General features: G+C 38.4%; 1 protein-coding gene across 6 annotated transcripts in view; it reads right to left on the reverse strand.

Annotated features, from left to right (window-relative positions):
- The window catches only part of NBEAL1 (neurobeachin like 1), a 759,124-nt gene that overhangs the window by 356,101 nt on the left and 386,216 nt on the right, over positions 1-16,807 (reverse strand). For all 6 annotated transcript variants that reach the window (XM_053698681.1, XM_053698678.1, XM_053698680.1 and 3 more), the window contains one exon: positions 3,065-3,212. In XM_053698681.1, coding sequence (XP_053554656.1) covers positions 3,065-3,212 — 148 coding nt within the window. The remainder of the gene's footprint in view (positions 1-3,064; positions 3,213-16,807) is intronic.

Below are 16,807 nucleotides of genomic sequence, written 5' to 3' on the forward strand. Positions count from 1 at the left end.
GAATATAAATAATTCACAAAAAAGGAGTGAGAGTAAAAGTAGTAATTAAACTACTGCAAATAAATGTCACCATGAGGCAGAGGTTAAGGTTGACACTATACCTCTTTTTTGTTTTGGTAATAGCACAGTATTACAACCGCAATGGAATGGCAAGATTATATTTAAAAAAATGTTGGCCATTACTGTGCCACAGCATACATTAATGTATAATAAATATCAACCCTCAACTGTGTGTAAGAAACCTGATCCCCAGAACCTGCTATTGAAATTCACATACAAATGGGGATAAACAGCATTGAGATGGGAAGAAGTGCTAGTGGCTTGCAGGAAAAAACGTCCGGCAGCTCACTCCTAAAGAGAACTACTAAAAAAGATTTACATGTCCTATGAAAAAACTGTTATCAATTGGGTAACCAGGCATTTAAAGTAATACACACCAGAAATTTTAAAATTGTAAAAAAGTAATAAAATGAGCCCCTGAGGTCAAGTTTAACAGCTTAAAGTTAATAAGTCCCTGCAGTAGTGTTCACATGCAGAAACATATAATACATACACTAAACGTGATACTGAAAAACTGGGTCCCAGGTCTATGCTATACCAATAAGTGTATTGTGCCAATAGCCTGTGGGCCTTGGTTGGTTGCTAAGGACACTTACCTGTCTGAAGCACCCCTCCACTGAGCTTACCAGTCAGATGTCTGAAGCTGTATCCAGTGAAGTGCCCATCCAGTGCTTGTACAGGTACAGCAGAGGATCTGAAAGGAAATACCATTATCTCACAGGGGGAGGCTAAGGACAAGTCCCCGTGACGCCTGAGGGTAGCTGAAATCCCATAGGGAGAAACTGTGCACCTAACAAGGTATTTCTATGTCCCTGTATCATTCAGCTTGATGTTGACTCTCTTCTGTCTTCTTGTAAATGATATGTTCCAGGGATAAAGGATCTCACATGAATCTGAGCTCTCAAAATGTAATCCATAAGCAAGTAGTTATAACACCTTTATTCTCAACCTTCTCCTATGAGGCCAAGAAAATAACTGGTTAGAGATGGGAGGGAATGTAAGCTCTTGTGTTGGTCCTTGGCCTCCTCCTATTATTTCCCACATGTTATGGACTATCATCATTATACGAAAGAAAAATAGTTTGAAAAAACTGTAAATAAATAAATACTTAGAATCTATTTTATGTAACATAAGTATTCTTGCAGGGCTATTTCTCACAGTAATATCAATTTATACCTTACAGCCTGATTTTCTAAAGCTCTCTGGTCTGGTAAGATTATCTAAGATATTTTGTCAGTACTGTGAGGTCCATCAAAGAATTTTAGAAAGGCAAATTTTAGCTTGAGAGCGGTTTATCTCACTATGCAAGTTCTGGATGTGAAGGAGAGACACATACATTATAACGCTCAAAAAAATTTTGTGCAATTTCTCTCCATGCCAGATTTTGGTAATTAGGTCTTTAATGAGAAATTAAATTCACTCAACACACTACTCTTTATAACAAAGCATATAATATAGAGAAAAATCAGCAGCACCATCAATAGTAATATCTTATGATACTTTTATTGTTCCCAATCCCAAAGGACAGAAAACATGACGTTTCGGGCCTGCAAGCCCTTAATCATATGCTTGTTTAACAACTCCAAAATACATCTTATAAACACAATTCCACAGGTGCATATCATTAGTCATCATTAATTAAGCCTACATACACATTATTAGTATTTGCAATGTAAAGTGACACATAGTGGATTACACGTGTAACAAACCTACAAAATAGTTTAAAACCAATCAATTCGATAATGAGGTCCGCTAGAATCATCCAAACAAATTATTATTTATAATTCTATACATAGTAGTAATAGCACATGCGGAGTTCATTTAATTAATCATATAATACTATACCTCCCAAAAAGAGATTCAAGTCTATTTCTCGGTTCATACCATTTGGATACATAGTATCTAATTTAAAAATCCACATTGTTTCCCTTTTCTTAAGCAATAGCTCTCTATTGCCCCCTCTCCTTGGGATAGGAATATGGTCTATTACCTGAAATTTTAACTGGGAGATAGAGTGGTCGAAAGATAAAAAATGGTTTGATACTAGGGCAAGAGTGTCTTTACATCTAATATTGGACTTATATCTAAGAAAAGTAATGGTTGTTACCCATGTCTGGGATGCATTAATTGCAATAATATGATAAAGGGTTCTGTGTTTTTACACCCTCTAACAGGGCAGAAGTTCAATATTAAAGGCTTTTATACCTGTAACACAAGTTACATTATCTATATTATTAAGTGTCCTTGTGGGTGGGCCTATATTGGCGAGACCACCCAAAGGGTGAGGGACAGGATTACGCAACATAAATCCAATAGTAGATGTAAAGACACTCTTGCCCCAGGATCAAACCTTTTTTTATCTTTTGACCACTCTATTTCCTAGATAAAATTTCAGGTAATAGACTATATTCCTACCCAAAGGAGAGGGGTTGATAGTGAGCTATTACTTAAGAAAAGGGAAACAATGTGGATTTTTAAATTAGATACTATGTATCCAAATGGTATGAACTGAGAAATAGACTTGAATCTCTTTGTGAGGTATATGATATGATTAATTAAATGAACATTGCATCTGCTATTACTACTATGTATAAAATTATAAATAATCATTTGTGGAATTGTGTTTATAAGATGTGTTTTGGAGATGTTAAACAAGCATATGATTAAGGGCTTGCAGGCCCGAAACGTCATGTTTTCTGTCCTCTGGGAACAATAAAAGTATCATAAGGTATTACTATTGATGGTGCTGCTGATTTTTCTCTATATTAGATGTTTATGGGGCATTGGCAGTGGCTCTGACAGCTTGCACATCTCTACAGGAGCTGGTGAGAATCTACTTTATAACAAAGCAGACATCATTATATGTGCTATGTGCCCCCCAGTCACCATCATGGAGACAGTATTAGGATAATTTTATAAACCGGCTTTTAAACCAAAGTAAATAAAGAAATGAACAAAAGTGCTTCATGAAAGCATATATTAATACAAATTAAACACGACATACCTGTTCCTCATCATTAATAGCTGCTATGTATCCTATAATGCTTTGAATTTCCTCTACAGGCACAGATTTGCTTATGAAATATTTAATCAGACCAAAGAGGGATGTTCTTATTGTTGTTAGATCATCCTGTGCCAAAGAGTTTTCTTTACTGAGAATTCAGGAGAAAAAAAAGAAGAAGAAAAAAGCATATGTAATTCACAGTGGCAATATAACACAACTTTGCAATGTCTCTTGGAGCACCATGTTAATGTTTTAAATATTTAGCTATCAAAAGGGTGCCCATATAAGATAATTACTTGTATATTAAAGACAGGTCAAGCGCATATCTCCATATTGTAAATCTATGAACAAAATTAAATACCCGGAGAAATAATTAACAAAACAGTCTGATGAAATGGCAGTAGATCTAGCCGAGAAACTTGTTGCTTTTAATAAAGTTAATTTAACACTAAAAGGCTAACTTCATCCAGCCTTGCAAGTTTACCACATGGTCTTTAATCACGGTGGAAGGAGTAGGATCTTCGCTGACTTTTGCCTAATCCGGTGTACGGAGGTAATTTCTTCCTGGGTTATCTCATTGGTTGGCGGGTCTGGAGGTGAGCTGCTTTGAGAGGCTCTGATGTCCTGTACTGCTGTATATGCACCTCGGTGCTTTGCTACATGTGAGTGGGATATATATTTGGCTACTGTTTTCCTCCATGCCTGTGCATACTACACTATAAGGTGCCTTTGTTACATTGTTTTCTTTTAGATGAAACACATGGCTGGTATTGATCACAAAGAGCTGCCGGTGAAAAAAGCTATACGAGAAGTTTGATTTGGAAGATCAGCACTTATTATTGAACTTTTAATTTATCTTTTGTTTTATGGGTCTTTGTGTGCTGTTTTCATTTCCATTAGCACATTTAATTTATTTGCATTAATGTGTTTTTAATACTGTATTCAGGTCATTATTATGTACACATAATCACTTAGTGACATGATAGTGACAGATGTGAGTGCCCCTATCATGACTTAGTCTTGTGGGTATTTCTTTATCATAGCTGGGTCCTATACACACCATAAAAAACATAATTTATGCTTACCTGATAAATTCATTTCTTTCATGGTGGTGAAAGGCAAAGGCAAAGAAAAGGCAAAGATTCCCAAACCCCAAGAGCCCTATAAAACCCCTCCCACTTCACACATACCTCAGTCTAACATATAGCCAAGCATAGTGAGGTTAAAAAGGAATAAGAGCCATAAAAGAGCAGGGAAAAAAAGTTGTGCTTAAATATGAAATTAACCCATGAAAAAAATAAGGTGGGCTCTTGTTGACTCTCAACACCATGAAAGAAATTAATTTATTAGGTAAGCATAAATTACTCCTGGGATTGTGCGTGTGTGTGTGATATATATATCGAGAACAATACAGAGGGGACGCAAATGCAGCAAGAGCTTGTATTAAATTTTCTCATAAAGGCTTAATAACCTCAGTCAACGTCCAAAAGACATTATGGTGCAGACCCTTAAATAAAATATGGTATGAGATGGCTCGAAAGATAAGCCTCAGGATTATAATCCTGAATTAAAGACAGGGAATACAGCACTCTTTTAAAGAAACACGCTCAATTCAGCTATGAGTTTCAAAAGCAAGTTTTAATCGCGGGAGAGCAACCTCCCACACTGAAAAAGCACACACAGGCTAGAAAAAAGGATTATAAATTTCACTAATTGAAAGTGTTACATATAGTATGAATGAGGAAACCTTACAGTCACAATAATAAACCTGACCGGTCAGGGGTGCATGCTAATGTCGCACATAATACATACTAAATGTTGATAAATTACCAAAGCATTTTTCAATGTACTACTCGTACAAATTGGACAAGATACATTTCATAAATTTAAATAAGGCTTACACATGTATACAAAAAACATAATTTAAGTAAGAACTTACCTGATAAATTCATTTCTTTCATATTAGCAAGAGTCCATGAGCTAGTGACGTATGGGATATACATTCCTACCAGGAGGGGCAAAGTTTCCCAAACCTTAAAATGCCTATAAATACACCCCTCACCACACCCACAATTCAGTTTAACGAATAGCCAAGAAGTGGGATGATAAGAAAAAAGTGCGAAAGCATATAAAATAAGGAATTGGAATAATTGTGCTTTATACAAAAAAATCATAACCACCACAAAAAAGGGCGGGCCTCATGGACTCTTGCTAATATGAAAGAAATGAATTTATCAGGTAAGTTCTTACATAAATTATGTTTTCTTTCATGTAATTAGCAAGAGTCCATGAGCTAGTGACGTATGGGATAATGACTACCCAAGATGTGGATCTTTCCACGCAAGAGTCACTAGAGAGGGAGGGATAAAATAAAGACAGCCAATTCCTGCTGAAAATAATCCACACCCAAAATAAAGTTTAATGAAAAACATAAACAGAAGATTCAAACTGAAACCGCTGCCTGAAGTACTTTTCTACCAAAAACTGCTTCAGAAGAAGAAAATATATCAAAATGGTAGAATTTAGTAAAAGTATGCAAAGAGGACCAAGTTGCTGCTTTGCAAATCTGATCAACCGAAGCTTCATTCCTAAACGCCCAGGAAGTAGAAACTGACCTAGTAGAATGAGCTGTAATCCTTTGAGGCGGAGTTTTACCGGACTCGACATAGGCATGATGAATTAAAGATTTCAACCAAGATGCCAAAGAAATGGCAGAAGCTTTCTGGCCTTTTCTAGAACCGGAAAAGATAACAAATAGACTAGAAGTCTTTCGGAAAGACTTAGTAGCTTCAACATAATATTTCAAAGCTCTAACAACATCCAAAGAATGCAACGATTTCTCCTTAGAATTCTTAGGATTAGGACATAATGAAGGAACCACAATTTCTCTACTAATGTTGTTGGAATTCACAACCTTAGGTAAAAATTCAAAAGAAGTTCGCAACACCGCCTTATCCTGATGAAAAATCAGAAAAGGAGACTCACAAGAAAGAGCAGATAATTCAGAGACTCTTCTGGCAGAAGAGATCGCCAAAAGGAACAAAACTTTCCAAGAAAGTAATTTAATGTCCAATGAATGCATAGGTTCAAACGGAGGAGCTTGAAGAGCCCCCAGAACCAAATTCAAACTCCAAGGAGGAGAAATTGACTTAATGACAGGTTTTATACGAACCAAAGCTTTTACAAAACAATGAATATCAGGAAGATTAGCAATCTTTCTGTGAAAAAGAACAGAAAGAGCAGAGATTTGTCCTTTCAAAGAACTTGCGGATAAACCTTTATCTAAACCATCCTGAAGAAACTGTAAAATTCTCGGAATTCTAAAAGAATGCCAAGAAAAATGATGAGAAAGACACCAAGAAATATAAGTCTTCCAGACTCTATAATATATCTCTCTGGATACAGATTTACGAGCCTGTAACATAGTAGTAATCACAGAGTCAGAGAAACCTCTTTGACCAAGAATCAAGCGTTCAATCTCCATACCTTTAAATTTAAGGATTTGAGATCCTGATGGAAAAAAGGACCTTGCGACAGAAGGTCTGGTCTTAGCGGAAGAGTCCACGGATGGCAAGAGGCCATCCGGACAAGATCCGCATACCAAAACCTGTGAGGCCATGCCGGAGCTATCAGCAGAACAAACGAGCATTCCTTCAGAATCTTGGAGATTACTCTTGGAAGAAGAACTAGAGGCGGAAAGATATAGGCAGGATGATACTTCCAAGGAAGTGATAATGCATCCACTGCTTCCGCCTGAGGATCCCGGGATCTGGACAGATACCTGGGAAGTTTCTTGTTTAGATGAGACGCCATCAGATCTATTTCTGGAAGCTCCCACATTTTAACAATATGAAGAAATACCTCTGGGTGAAGAGTCCATTCGCCCGGATGCAACGTTTGGCGACTGAGATAATCCGCTTCCCAATTGTCTATACCTGGGATATGAACCGCAGAGATTAGACAGGAGCTGGATTCCGCCCAAACCAGAATTCGAGATACTTCTTTCATAGCCAGAGGACTGTGAGTCCCTCCTTGATGATTGATGTATGCCACAGTTGTGACATTGTCTGTCTGAAAACAAATGAACGATTCTCTCTTCAGAAGAGGCCAAGACTGAAGAGCTCTGAAAATTGCACGGAGTTCCAAAATATTGATCGGTAATTTCACCTCCTGAGATTCCCAAACTCCTTGTGCCATCAGAGATCCCCACACAGCTCCCCAACCTGTGAGACTTGCATCTGTTGAAATTACAGTCCAGGTCGGAAGCACAAAAGAAGCCCCCTGAATTAAACGATGGTGATCTGTCCACCACGTTAGAGAGTGTCGTACAATCGGTTTTAAAGATATTAATTGAGATATCTTTGTGTAATCCCTGCACCATTGATTCAGCATACAGAGCTGAAGAGGTCTCATGTGAAAACGAGCAAAGGGGATCGCGTCCGATGCAGCAGTCATAAGACCTAGAATTTCCATGCATAAGGCTACCGAAGGGAATGATTGTGACTGAAGGTTTCGACAAGCTGAAATCAATTTTAGACGTCTCTTGTCTGTTAAAGACAGAGTCATGGACACTGAATCTATCTGGAAACCCAGAAAGGTTACCCTTGACTGAGGAATTAATGAACTTTTTGGTAAATTGATCCTCCAACCATGATCTTGAAGAAACAACACAAGTCGATTCGTATGAGATTCTGCTAAATGTAAAGACTGAGCAAGTACCAAGATATCGTCCAAATAAGGAAATACCACAATACCCTGTTCTCTGATTACAGACAGAAGGGCACCAAGAACCTTTGTAAAAATTCTTGGAGCTGTAGCTAGGTCAAACGGCAGAGCCACAAACTGGTAATGCTTGTCCAGAAAAGAGAATCTCAGGAACTGATAATGATCTGGATGAATCGGAATATGCAGATATGCATCCTGTAAATCTATTGTGGACATATAATTCCCTTGCTGAACAAAAGGCAAGATAGTCCTTACAGTTACCATCTTGAACGTTGGTATCCTGACATAACGATTCAATATTTTTAGATCCAGAACTGGTCTGAAGGAATTCTCCTTCTTTGGTACAATGAAGAGATTTGAATAGAACCCCATCCCCTGTTCCGGAACTGGAACTGGCATAATTACTCCAGCCAACTCTAGATCTGAAACACAATTCAGAAATGCTTGAGCTTTCACTGGATTTACTGGGACACGGGAAAGAAAAAATCTCTTTGCAGGAGGTCTCATCTTGGAACCAATTCTGTACCCTTCTGAAACAATGTTCTGAATCCAAAGATTGTGAACAGAATTGATCCAAATTTCTTTAAAAACATAACCTGCCCCCTACCAGCTGAGCTGGAATGAGGGCCGCACCTTCATGTGGACTTAGAAGCAGGCTTTGCCTTTCTAGCAGGCTTGGATTTATTCCAGACTGGAGATGGTTTCCAAACTGAAACTGCTCCTGAGGATGAAGGATCAGGCTTTTGTTCTTTGTTGAAACGAAAGGAACGAAAACGATTATTAGCCCTGTTTTTACCTTTAGATTTTTTATCCTGTGGTAAAAAAGTTCCTTTCCCACCAGTAACAGTTGAGATAATAGAATCCAACTGAGAACCAAATAATTTGTTACCCTGGAAAGAAATGGAAAGTAGAGTTGATTTAGAAGCCATATCAGCATTCCAAGTCTTAAGCCATAAAGCTCTTCTAGCTAAAATAGCTAGAGACATAAACCTGACATCAACTCTGATAATATCAAAAATGGCATCACAGATAAAATTATTAGCATGCTGAAGAAGAATAATAATATCATGAGAATCATGATGTGTTACTTGTTGCGCTAAAGTTTCCAACCAAAAAGTTGAAGCTGCAGCAACATCAGCCAAAGATATAGCAGGTCTAAGAAGATTACCTGAACACAGATAAGCTTTTCTTAGAAAGGATTCAATTTTCCTATCTAAAGGATCCTTAAACGAAGTACCATCTGACGTAGGAATAGTAGTACGTTTAGCAAGGGTAGAAATAGCCCCATCAACTTTAGGGATTTTGTCCCAAAATTCTAATCTGTCAGACGGCACAGGATATAATTGCTTAAAACGTTTAGAAGGAGTAAATGAATTACCCAATTTATCCCATTCTTTGGAAATTACTGCAGAAATAGCATTAGGAACAGGAAAAACTTCTGGAATAACCACAGGAGCTTTAAATACCTTATCCAAACGTTTAGAATTAGTATCAAGAGGACCAGAATCCTCTATTTCTAAAGCAATTAGTACTTCTTTAAGTAAAGAACGAATAAATTCCATTTTAAATAAATATGAAGATTTATCAGCATCAACCTCTGAGACAGAATCCTCTGAACCAGAAGAGTCATCAGAATCAGAATGATGATGTTCATTTAAAAATTCATCTGTAGGGAGAGAAGTTTTAAAAGATTTTTTTACGTTTACTAGAAGGAGAAATAACAGACATAGCCTTCTTTATGGATTCAGAAACAAAATCTCTTATGTTATCAGGAACATTCTGCACCTTAGATGTTGAAGGAACTACAACAGGCAATGGTACTTTACTAAAGGAAATATTATCTGCATTAACAAGTTTGTCATGACAATCAATACAAACAACAGCCGGAGGAATAGCTACCAAAAATTTACAGCAGATACACTTAGCTTTGGTAGATCCAGCACTAGACAGCGATTTTCCTGTAGTATCTTCTGACTCAGATGCAACGTGAGACATCTTGCAATATGTAAGAGAAAAAACAACATATAAAGCAAAATTGATCAAATTCCTTAAATGACAGTTTCAGGAATGGGAAAGAATGCCAAGAACAAGCTTCTAGCAACCAGAAGCAATAAAAAATGAGACTTAAATAATGTGGAGATAAAAGCGACGCCCATATTTTTTAGCGCCAAATCAGACGCCCACATTATTTGGCGCCTAAATGCTTTTGGCGCCAAAATGACGCCACATCCGGAACGCCGACATCTTTGGCGCAAAATAACGTCAAAAAAATGACGCAACTTCCGGCGACACGTATGACGCCGGAAACGGAAAATAATTTTTGTGCCAAAAAGTCAGCGCCAAGAATGACGCAATAAAATTAAGCATTTTCAGCCCCCGCGAGCCTAACAGCCCACAGGGAAAAAAGTGTCAAATTTTTGAAGGTAAGAAAGAAAAAAAAAAGATTAATTCAAATGCATTATCCCAAATATGAAACTGACTGTCTGAAAAATAAGGAAAGTTGAACATTCTGAGTCAAGGCAAATAAATGTTTGAATACATATATTTAGAACTTTATAAACAAAGTGCCCAACCATAGCTTAGAGTGTCACAGAAAATAAGATTTACTTACCCCAGGACACTCATCTACATGTTTGTAGAAAGCCAAACCAGTACTGAAACGAGAATCAGCAGAGGTAATGGTATATATAAGAGTATATCGTCGATCTGAAAAGGGAGGTAAGAGATGAATCTCTACGACCGATAACAGAGAACCTATGAAATAGACCCCGTAGAAGGAGATCACTGCATTCAAATAGGCAATACTCTCTTCACATCCCTCTGACATTCACTGCACGCTGAGAGGAAAACCGGGCTCCAACTTGCTGCGGAGCGCATATCAACGTAGAATCTAGCACAAACTTACTTCACCACCTCCATCGGAGGCAAAGTTTGTAAAACTGAATTGTGGGTGTGGTGAGGGGTGTATTTATAGGCATTTTAAGGTTTGGGAAACTTTGCCCCTCCTGGTAGGAATGTATATCCCATACGTCACTAGCTCATGGACTCTTGCTAATTACATGAAAGAAACAAATGTTTCATATATCCATAAAGGCAACCTCAGTCTAGCTACACCCAGCTGCTTTTCAGGGGTTTGATGCTGGGCAGGTTGTCATATGGGATCTAATTAGACTGCCAAGCAGAACTTACGGATCTATGTGTTACCAAGGAGGATTCAATGCTAGCATGAAAAGCACATCAACTCAGTTCGGGATGTGTACTGGATAAGGTTAAGCACGATGCCCATAAACACAATGCTAAGCAAAATGAAATCAAGCATAAAGGTAGTGAGCTTAAGCCAAAGCAAGTGTTGGAGCAAGCAAGCCCGGTCTGAAGTGAAGACACGAGCGGGTGAAAGACGCGTCGGCATTGGCTAAGCCGACTCGTCATGTGATGCATGTGTTTGTCGCTGACGACTCGATACACTAATGAAGGCTCCATACCGCTGCAGTATTATCTCGGCTACTTTGAATCCGCTTATGCTGCTTTAATTGCTGCTGGAAAAAGCCAAAGGAACTCTAAATGAAGAGAGCAGTAACAGGTCGTATATAAAATGTTGCTTTAAAGTGATGGTAAACTCTCCCCTTTTTAAAATCTGATCTGGAATGTAAGCGCTATTTTAGATGGAGTTTAATTCATTAGCTGTAATGAAGATGCAGTATAACATGCTTTTTTTTTTTTTTTTTTTAAATAATTTTTATTGAGGTAAATACATAGACATCACTACAATCATAAGGTAAAGTACACTTCGAGCAAACATTACATATTTTTCAGGGTTGTACATTCTCAATATGCATCTGACATGAAAGCAGAGTATCACAGTATCAACAACTTAGTACAACCCCCTTGGTATCACAGGCACATTATACAGTGTTTAGGTAAATCTACCAAGTGAGATACATTATACTATACCAAGTTGAAATACAACTCTCTAATGACAATATAGGGCAGGAGCCCTTGGAATGTAAGTAGCAATGCCTATTATACACACAAGATAACATATAACATAGTACCTCAGTTTTTCCTATTTCAACCGGTTTAATCTGACGTAATCCTCCATAAAGTACGAAGTCTCTTATGGACTTCCCTTCCCTGTAATAATATTCAGTCGGAGGAAGACTCCATAGGCCCCTATTTGACCTTCAATGAAATAAATCAATAACATATACTCTCCACAGGTAAGCCGCACTAGAGGGAGTAAAAGGTATGAGCTTCAGGGGAAAGTGCCCTTTAACAGGCTAAAAAAAGCTCTATAGGAAGTATTGCGCTCGCCCCCTGTGGAGCAATTACAGGTCCATGGTAAGAAACTACATAAGTGGGCCATTATAAACATAAGAAGAATAAGGATGGGCAGAGACTTCTCAAATCTGCCCTTAGAAATTACCTTAGTGGGGGGGGGGGGGGGGGAAACTAACGTTGTGTATGACCTGCTCCTTCTATATAGATATGGTCTCTGTGTGTATTATAAGAACTGTATAACTATATACATATAATTAAATACAAGGGGTATAAGCAGATGACCAGGTATAAGTCAACCCTAGGGTACAAAAATTCAAAATTCCACTATTTCTGGAACATACTGTAAGCCCATCCCAAACTGTAAAATAGGCATAGGTCCCCCCTAGCTCAATAGTAATTAGAAATATTAGTAAGAATCCCTTCATGGATCCAGGGGATAAGCCATGTGCTACCATCTGTATTTACGGGAGGGAATATAGTTCTAAAATAATACATAACATCAGAGGGTATAGGGAAGCTTGGAAAAGGTTTATGAACAGTGCACATATTGTTGCAATGTCGAGCACCTTTAGAAACCTGTATAAATCTATCAAGATATAGAGTAGTGCAACTGCATACGTATGTGCAACATTAATATAAATACCATAGAAGGTATAACATAGCAAAGCAATCCCCATTACTTACTATATATATATATATATATATATATATATATATATATATATATACCCCCTTCTAAGTGCAAATCTACTTTTGGACTCCTGTAGACATAAGAACATTCTTGTAAAATATATTGGACACAGGGCTATCATACAGTTAGGCAAAAGGTGGGAGAGAAACAGAATTAAAAAAAATAACAGGAATAAAGTCTTTTTTTTTTTTTTTTTTTTTTTTTTCAGATTAAACAGGCAGCCATAGATAAAAATGTCCAGCTTGAGATTCTCAACCAACACCTGACCTACGGGAACAAAGGCAATGTAAAAAGAATGTTAGCTTACAGTCCTTGCATGGTGAGAGGGGGCAGGCAGGGTGGAAGATCCGGGGAGCAACAAGGCAGCCAAGATTGACTCGTTTTTGCATAGTAGTGACCCCAACATGTGGGGCATTGCCAGCTAATGGTGCGCACTGTAAAGCTCCTGGTACTATCATAATTACTCTAGATGGGCATGAGCCACACTCTGGGGAGCCGGCCGCACTCCCCCCAGCGCCAACCCACAGCCCAATCTGAGCATATCCATCTGTACGGACCTTCAGAGTCCCGACAACTCCACTACCACGCACATTATCCTCGTGTGCTCTTGAATCTGTTACCACCACAGCTGAGCCACATTTCTTAATGACCAAGTCAGCGGAAGTACTCCGCTCGCATATCTGCTCCTGAAGGCTCCCATAGCACCGCTCCACCTCACCGTCAGTTGGCTGCAAACAGGTAGATATACAGGAAGGAGATCGTACCGGGGCAGTCCCCAGATTCAAAGCAGCGCCCGTTGCTCTCCCATCAGACCGCAGATCTTCTCTTGCTTCATTTACAGATGATATCATGTCATCTAATCTTTTACAAAATACATTTTCAAACTCCTCCAAGTAGTTCTGCACCACAACAAGTAGCTCTGCCATAGCAAGTAATCTAAATCAGCTGCGTGGTAGACCACAACTCTCAGAGGGCTTCAGCACAAACCAGGCCCAGCGTGCACAATAGACCTTTACTCTCCTCCACCTAGGGAATTCCCCCTCCGATTCACCAGATAGCTTTCAGTCCGATAGAAGGTACACGTAGAATGTGTAAATCTCACTTTAGTAGGCTTAAGACTCAATAAATCAAGTAAAATTAATACTGTTTCTCGGAGCTCCAGCACTATACGTCTGCCTATAACATGCTTTTTAATATAGATATGAAATTCAAATACTGCATGCTCCTCCGCCCACTTCAAAAGTAAAATTTTCTGTGAGCTAACAGATTGAATTGTTGTCCAATCAGCGCTCTCCCCATCTGGCACTTTTGTTGTAGCTAGAGCATTGATTGGAGAGTAATTCAATCATTTAGCTGACAGGAAAATTGACTTTTGAAGTGGGTGGTGTAACGTGGGGTATTTGAATTTCATATCTATATTAATAACTAAGTTATAGCGCTTCTTCATTACAGCTAATGAATAAAACTCCATCTAAAATAGCTCTTACATTTCAGATCTGATTTTAAAAAGGGGAGAGTTTACCATCACTTTAAGTTGACGGCACAACTAGCATTGCCAGCTATCATACTGGGTGCTACATGTGGTTTGCTGGTTCCTGCCGAGGATTGTTGTATAAGTACGAACCAGAATAGATGGAAGCAAACACCCAAAGTTAAAACTTCAGCCTTTATTGGAAAAAGTTAAAATCCAGGAGGGAAGGCACACAAGGAATTCAGCAATAAGTAGCAACTGAGCGACCTGCTCTTCACAAACCACCTACCAACAGAACTGGTTTTTATTTTCAAAATATTTGCTACAATTGATGATCCTATAAAAGCTTGGGTGCTTGCTGACTAACACACGCTTACAACTTGGCTTTGGGCTAGTTACGACTGCAATTCTGGATACTATATACATGACGTCATTGGCTTGCTGATAACTTTGCCTGCCTTATGAATTTGCTCCATCACTTGCTTTGGCTTAAGCTCACTACCTTTATGCTTGATTTCATTCTGCTTAGCATTGTGTTTATGGGCATCGTGCATAACCTAATCCAGTACACATCCCAAACTGAGTTGATGTGCTTTTCATGCTAGCATTGTATCCCCCTTTGTAACACATAGATCCGTAAGTTCTGCTTGTCAGTCTACTTAGATCCCCTATGACAACCTGCCCAGCATCAAACCCCTGAAAAGGGGTGCTGAGAGCAGCTGGGTGTAGCTAGACTGAGGTGGCCTTTATGGATATATGAAACATTTGTTTTTGTATACATGTGTAAGCCTTCTTTAAATTTATGAAATGTATCTTGTCCAATTTGTACGAGTAGTACTTTGAAAAATGCTTTGGTAATTCATCAACATTTAGTATGTATTATGTGCGACATTAGCATACACCCCTGACCGGTCAGGTTTATTATTGTGACTGTAAGGTTTCCTCATTCATACTATATGTAACACTTTCAATTAGTGAAACTTATAATTCTTTTTCTAGCCTGTGTGTGCTTTTTCAGTGTGGGAGGTTGCTGTCCCGCGATTAAAACTTGCTTTTGAAACTCATAGCCGAATTGAGCGTGTTTCTTTAAAAGAGTGCTGTATTCCCTGTCTTTAATTCAGGATTATAATCCTGAGGTTTATCTTTCGAGCCATCTCATACCATATATATATATGTATATATATATATATATATATATATATATGTGTGTGTGTGTGTGTGTGTGTGTATGTATGTGTGTGTGATATGTACACACACACACACATATATATATATATATATATATATATATATATATATATATATATATATATATGTGTGTGCAGCTGAAGCTGTAATCATGAGACCTATGACTTTCATACAAATAGAAACCAAGGAAAAAAAGAAAGACTGAAGGTTCAGACAAGCTGACACAAACTTTAACCTTCTCTGCTATGCTAGAGAAAGACTCATGGAGACTGAATCTATTTGAAAACCCAAAAAAGTTACTTTTTGAAAAATTAGCCCTCCAACCATGCTGTTGAAGAAAGAACAAGTCGGTTGGTGTGAGATTCTGCTTAAGGAAAAGAAGGAGCTTGAACCAAGATGTCATCCAGGTATGGAATAACTGCAATACCCTGAGACCTGATCACACACAAAAGGGCACCCAGAACTTTTGTGAATATTCTTGGAGCTGTAGCCAGACCAAATGGTAGAGCAACAAACTGAAAATTCTTATAAAGGCAAACTTCAGAAACTGGTAATGTTCCCTGTGAATTGGAACATCAAGATAAGCATTCTTTAAATCTATTGTGGACATGAACTGACATTGCTGGACAAAATAGTCAGAATAGTTTCCATATTGAAAGATCGAATCCTTGCAAACTTGTTCAGAGCTTTCAAATCCACGACTGGTCTGAAAGTACCTTCCTTCTTTGGAACAATGAAAAGATTTGAATAGAATCCCATCCCATGCTCCTGCAAAGTAACTGGTACAATCCCTCCCATAGCTTCCAGATCTTAGACAGACTGGAAAAAGGCATGAGCTTTCAAAGTATTTCTTGGAACATTGGACAGAAAAAACCTCATCTGTGAGTCCTTGTTCTGAATCCTATTCGATACTCCTGGGAAACCCAGGGATCTGGAACAGACTGAAATCAAGCCTCTTGAAACAGGCTTAACCTGCCCCCTACCTGTATTCCGGGATTGGGAGATGCAACTTCATACAGTTTTGGTAGTAGGGATAGATTTCTTAGCCTGCTTTGACTTGTTCCAGTTAGCACTAGGCCTCCAGACTGTGCCAGAGGTACCTTGCTTTTGAGCAGAGGAGTCAACAAAAATGTTACGAAAATTATAAGAAGCTTTAGATTTCTCCTTAGACTTTTTCTCCTAAGGAAGAAAGGCTAAATCAGAACCAAACATTTCTTTCCCTGAAAAGAAAGAGACAATCTGGATATTGACACCATGTCAGCAGACCAGGATTTAAGCCATAGGGCCCTCCTAGCAAGGACTGCCAAAGACGTGCTTTTGATATTAATATTCTCAAAAAAACTCAAAAGATTTTCACCGACAAGATCACGAGAACACTGTTCTGAAAGAC

Source organism: Bombina bombina, chromosome 1 (assembly GCF_027579735.1).
Source record: "Bombina bombina isolate aBomBom1 chromosome 1, aBomBom1.pri, whole genome shotgun sequence".
Classification (NCBI taxonomy): Eukaryota; Metazoa; Chordata; class Amphibia; order Anura; family Bombinatoridae; genus Bombina; species Bombina bombina.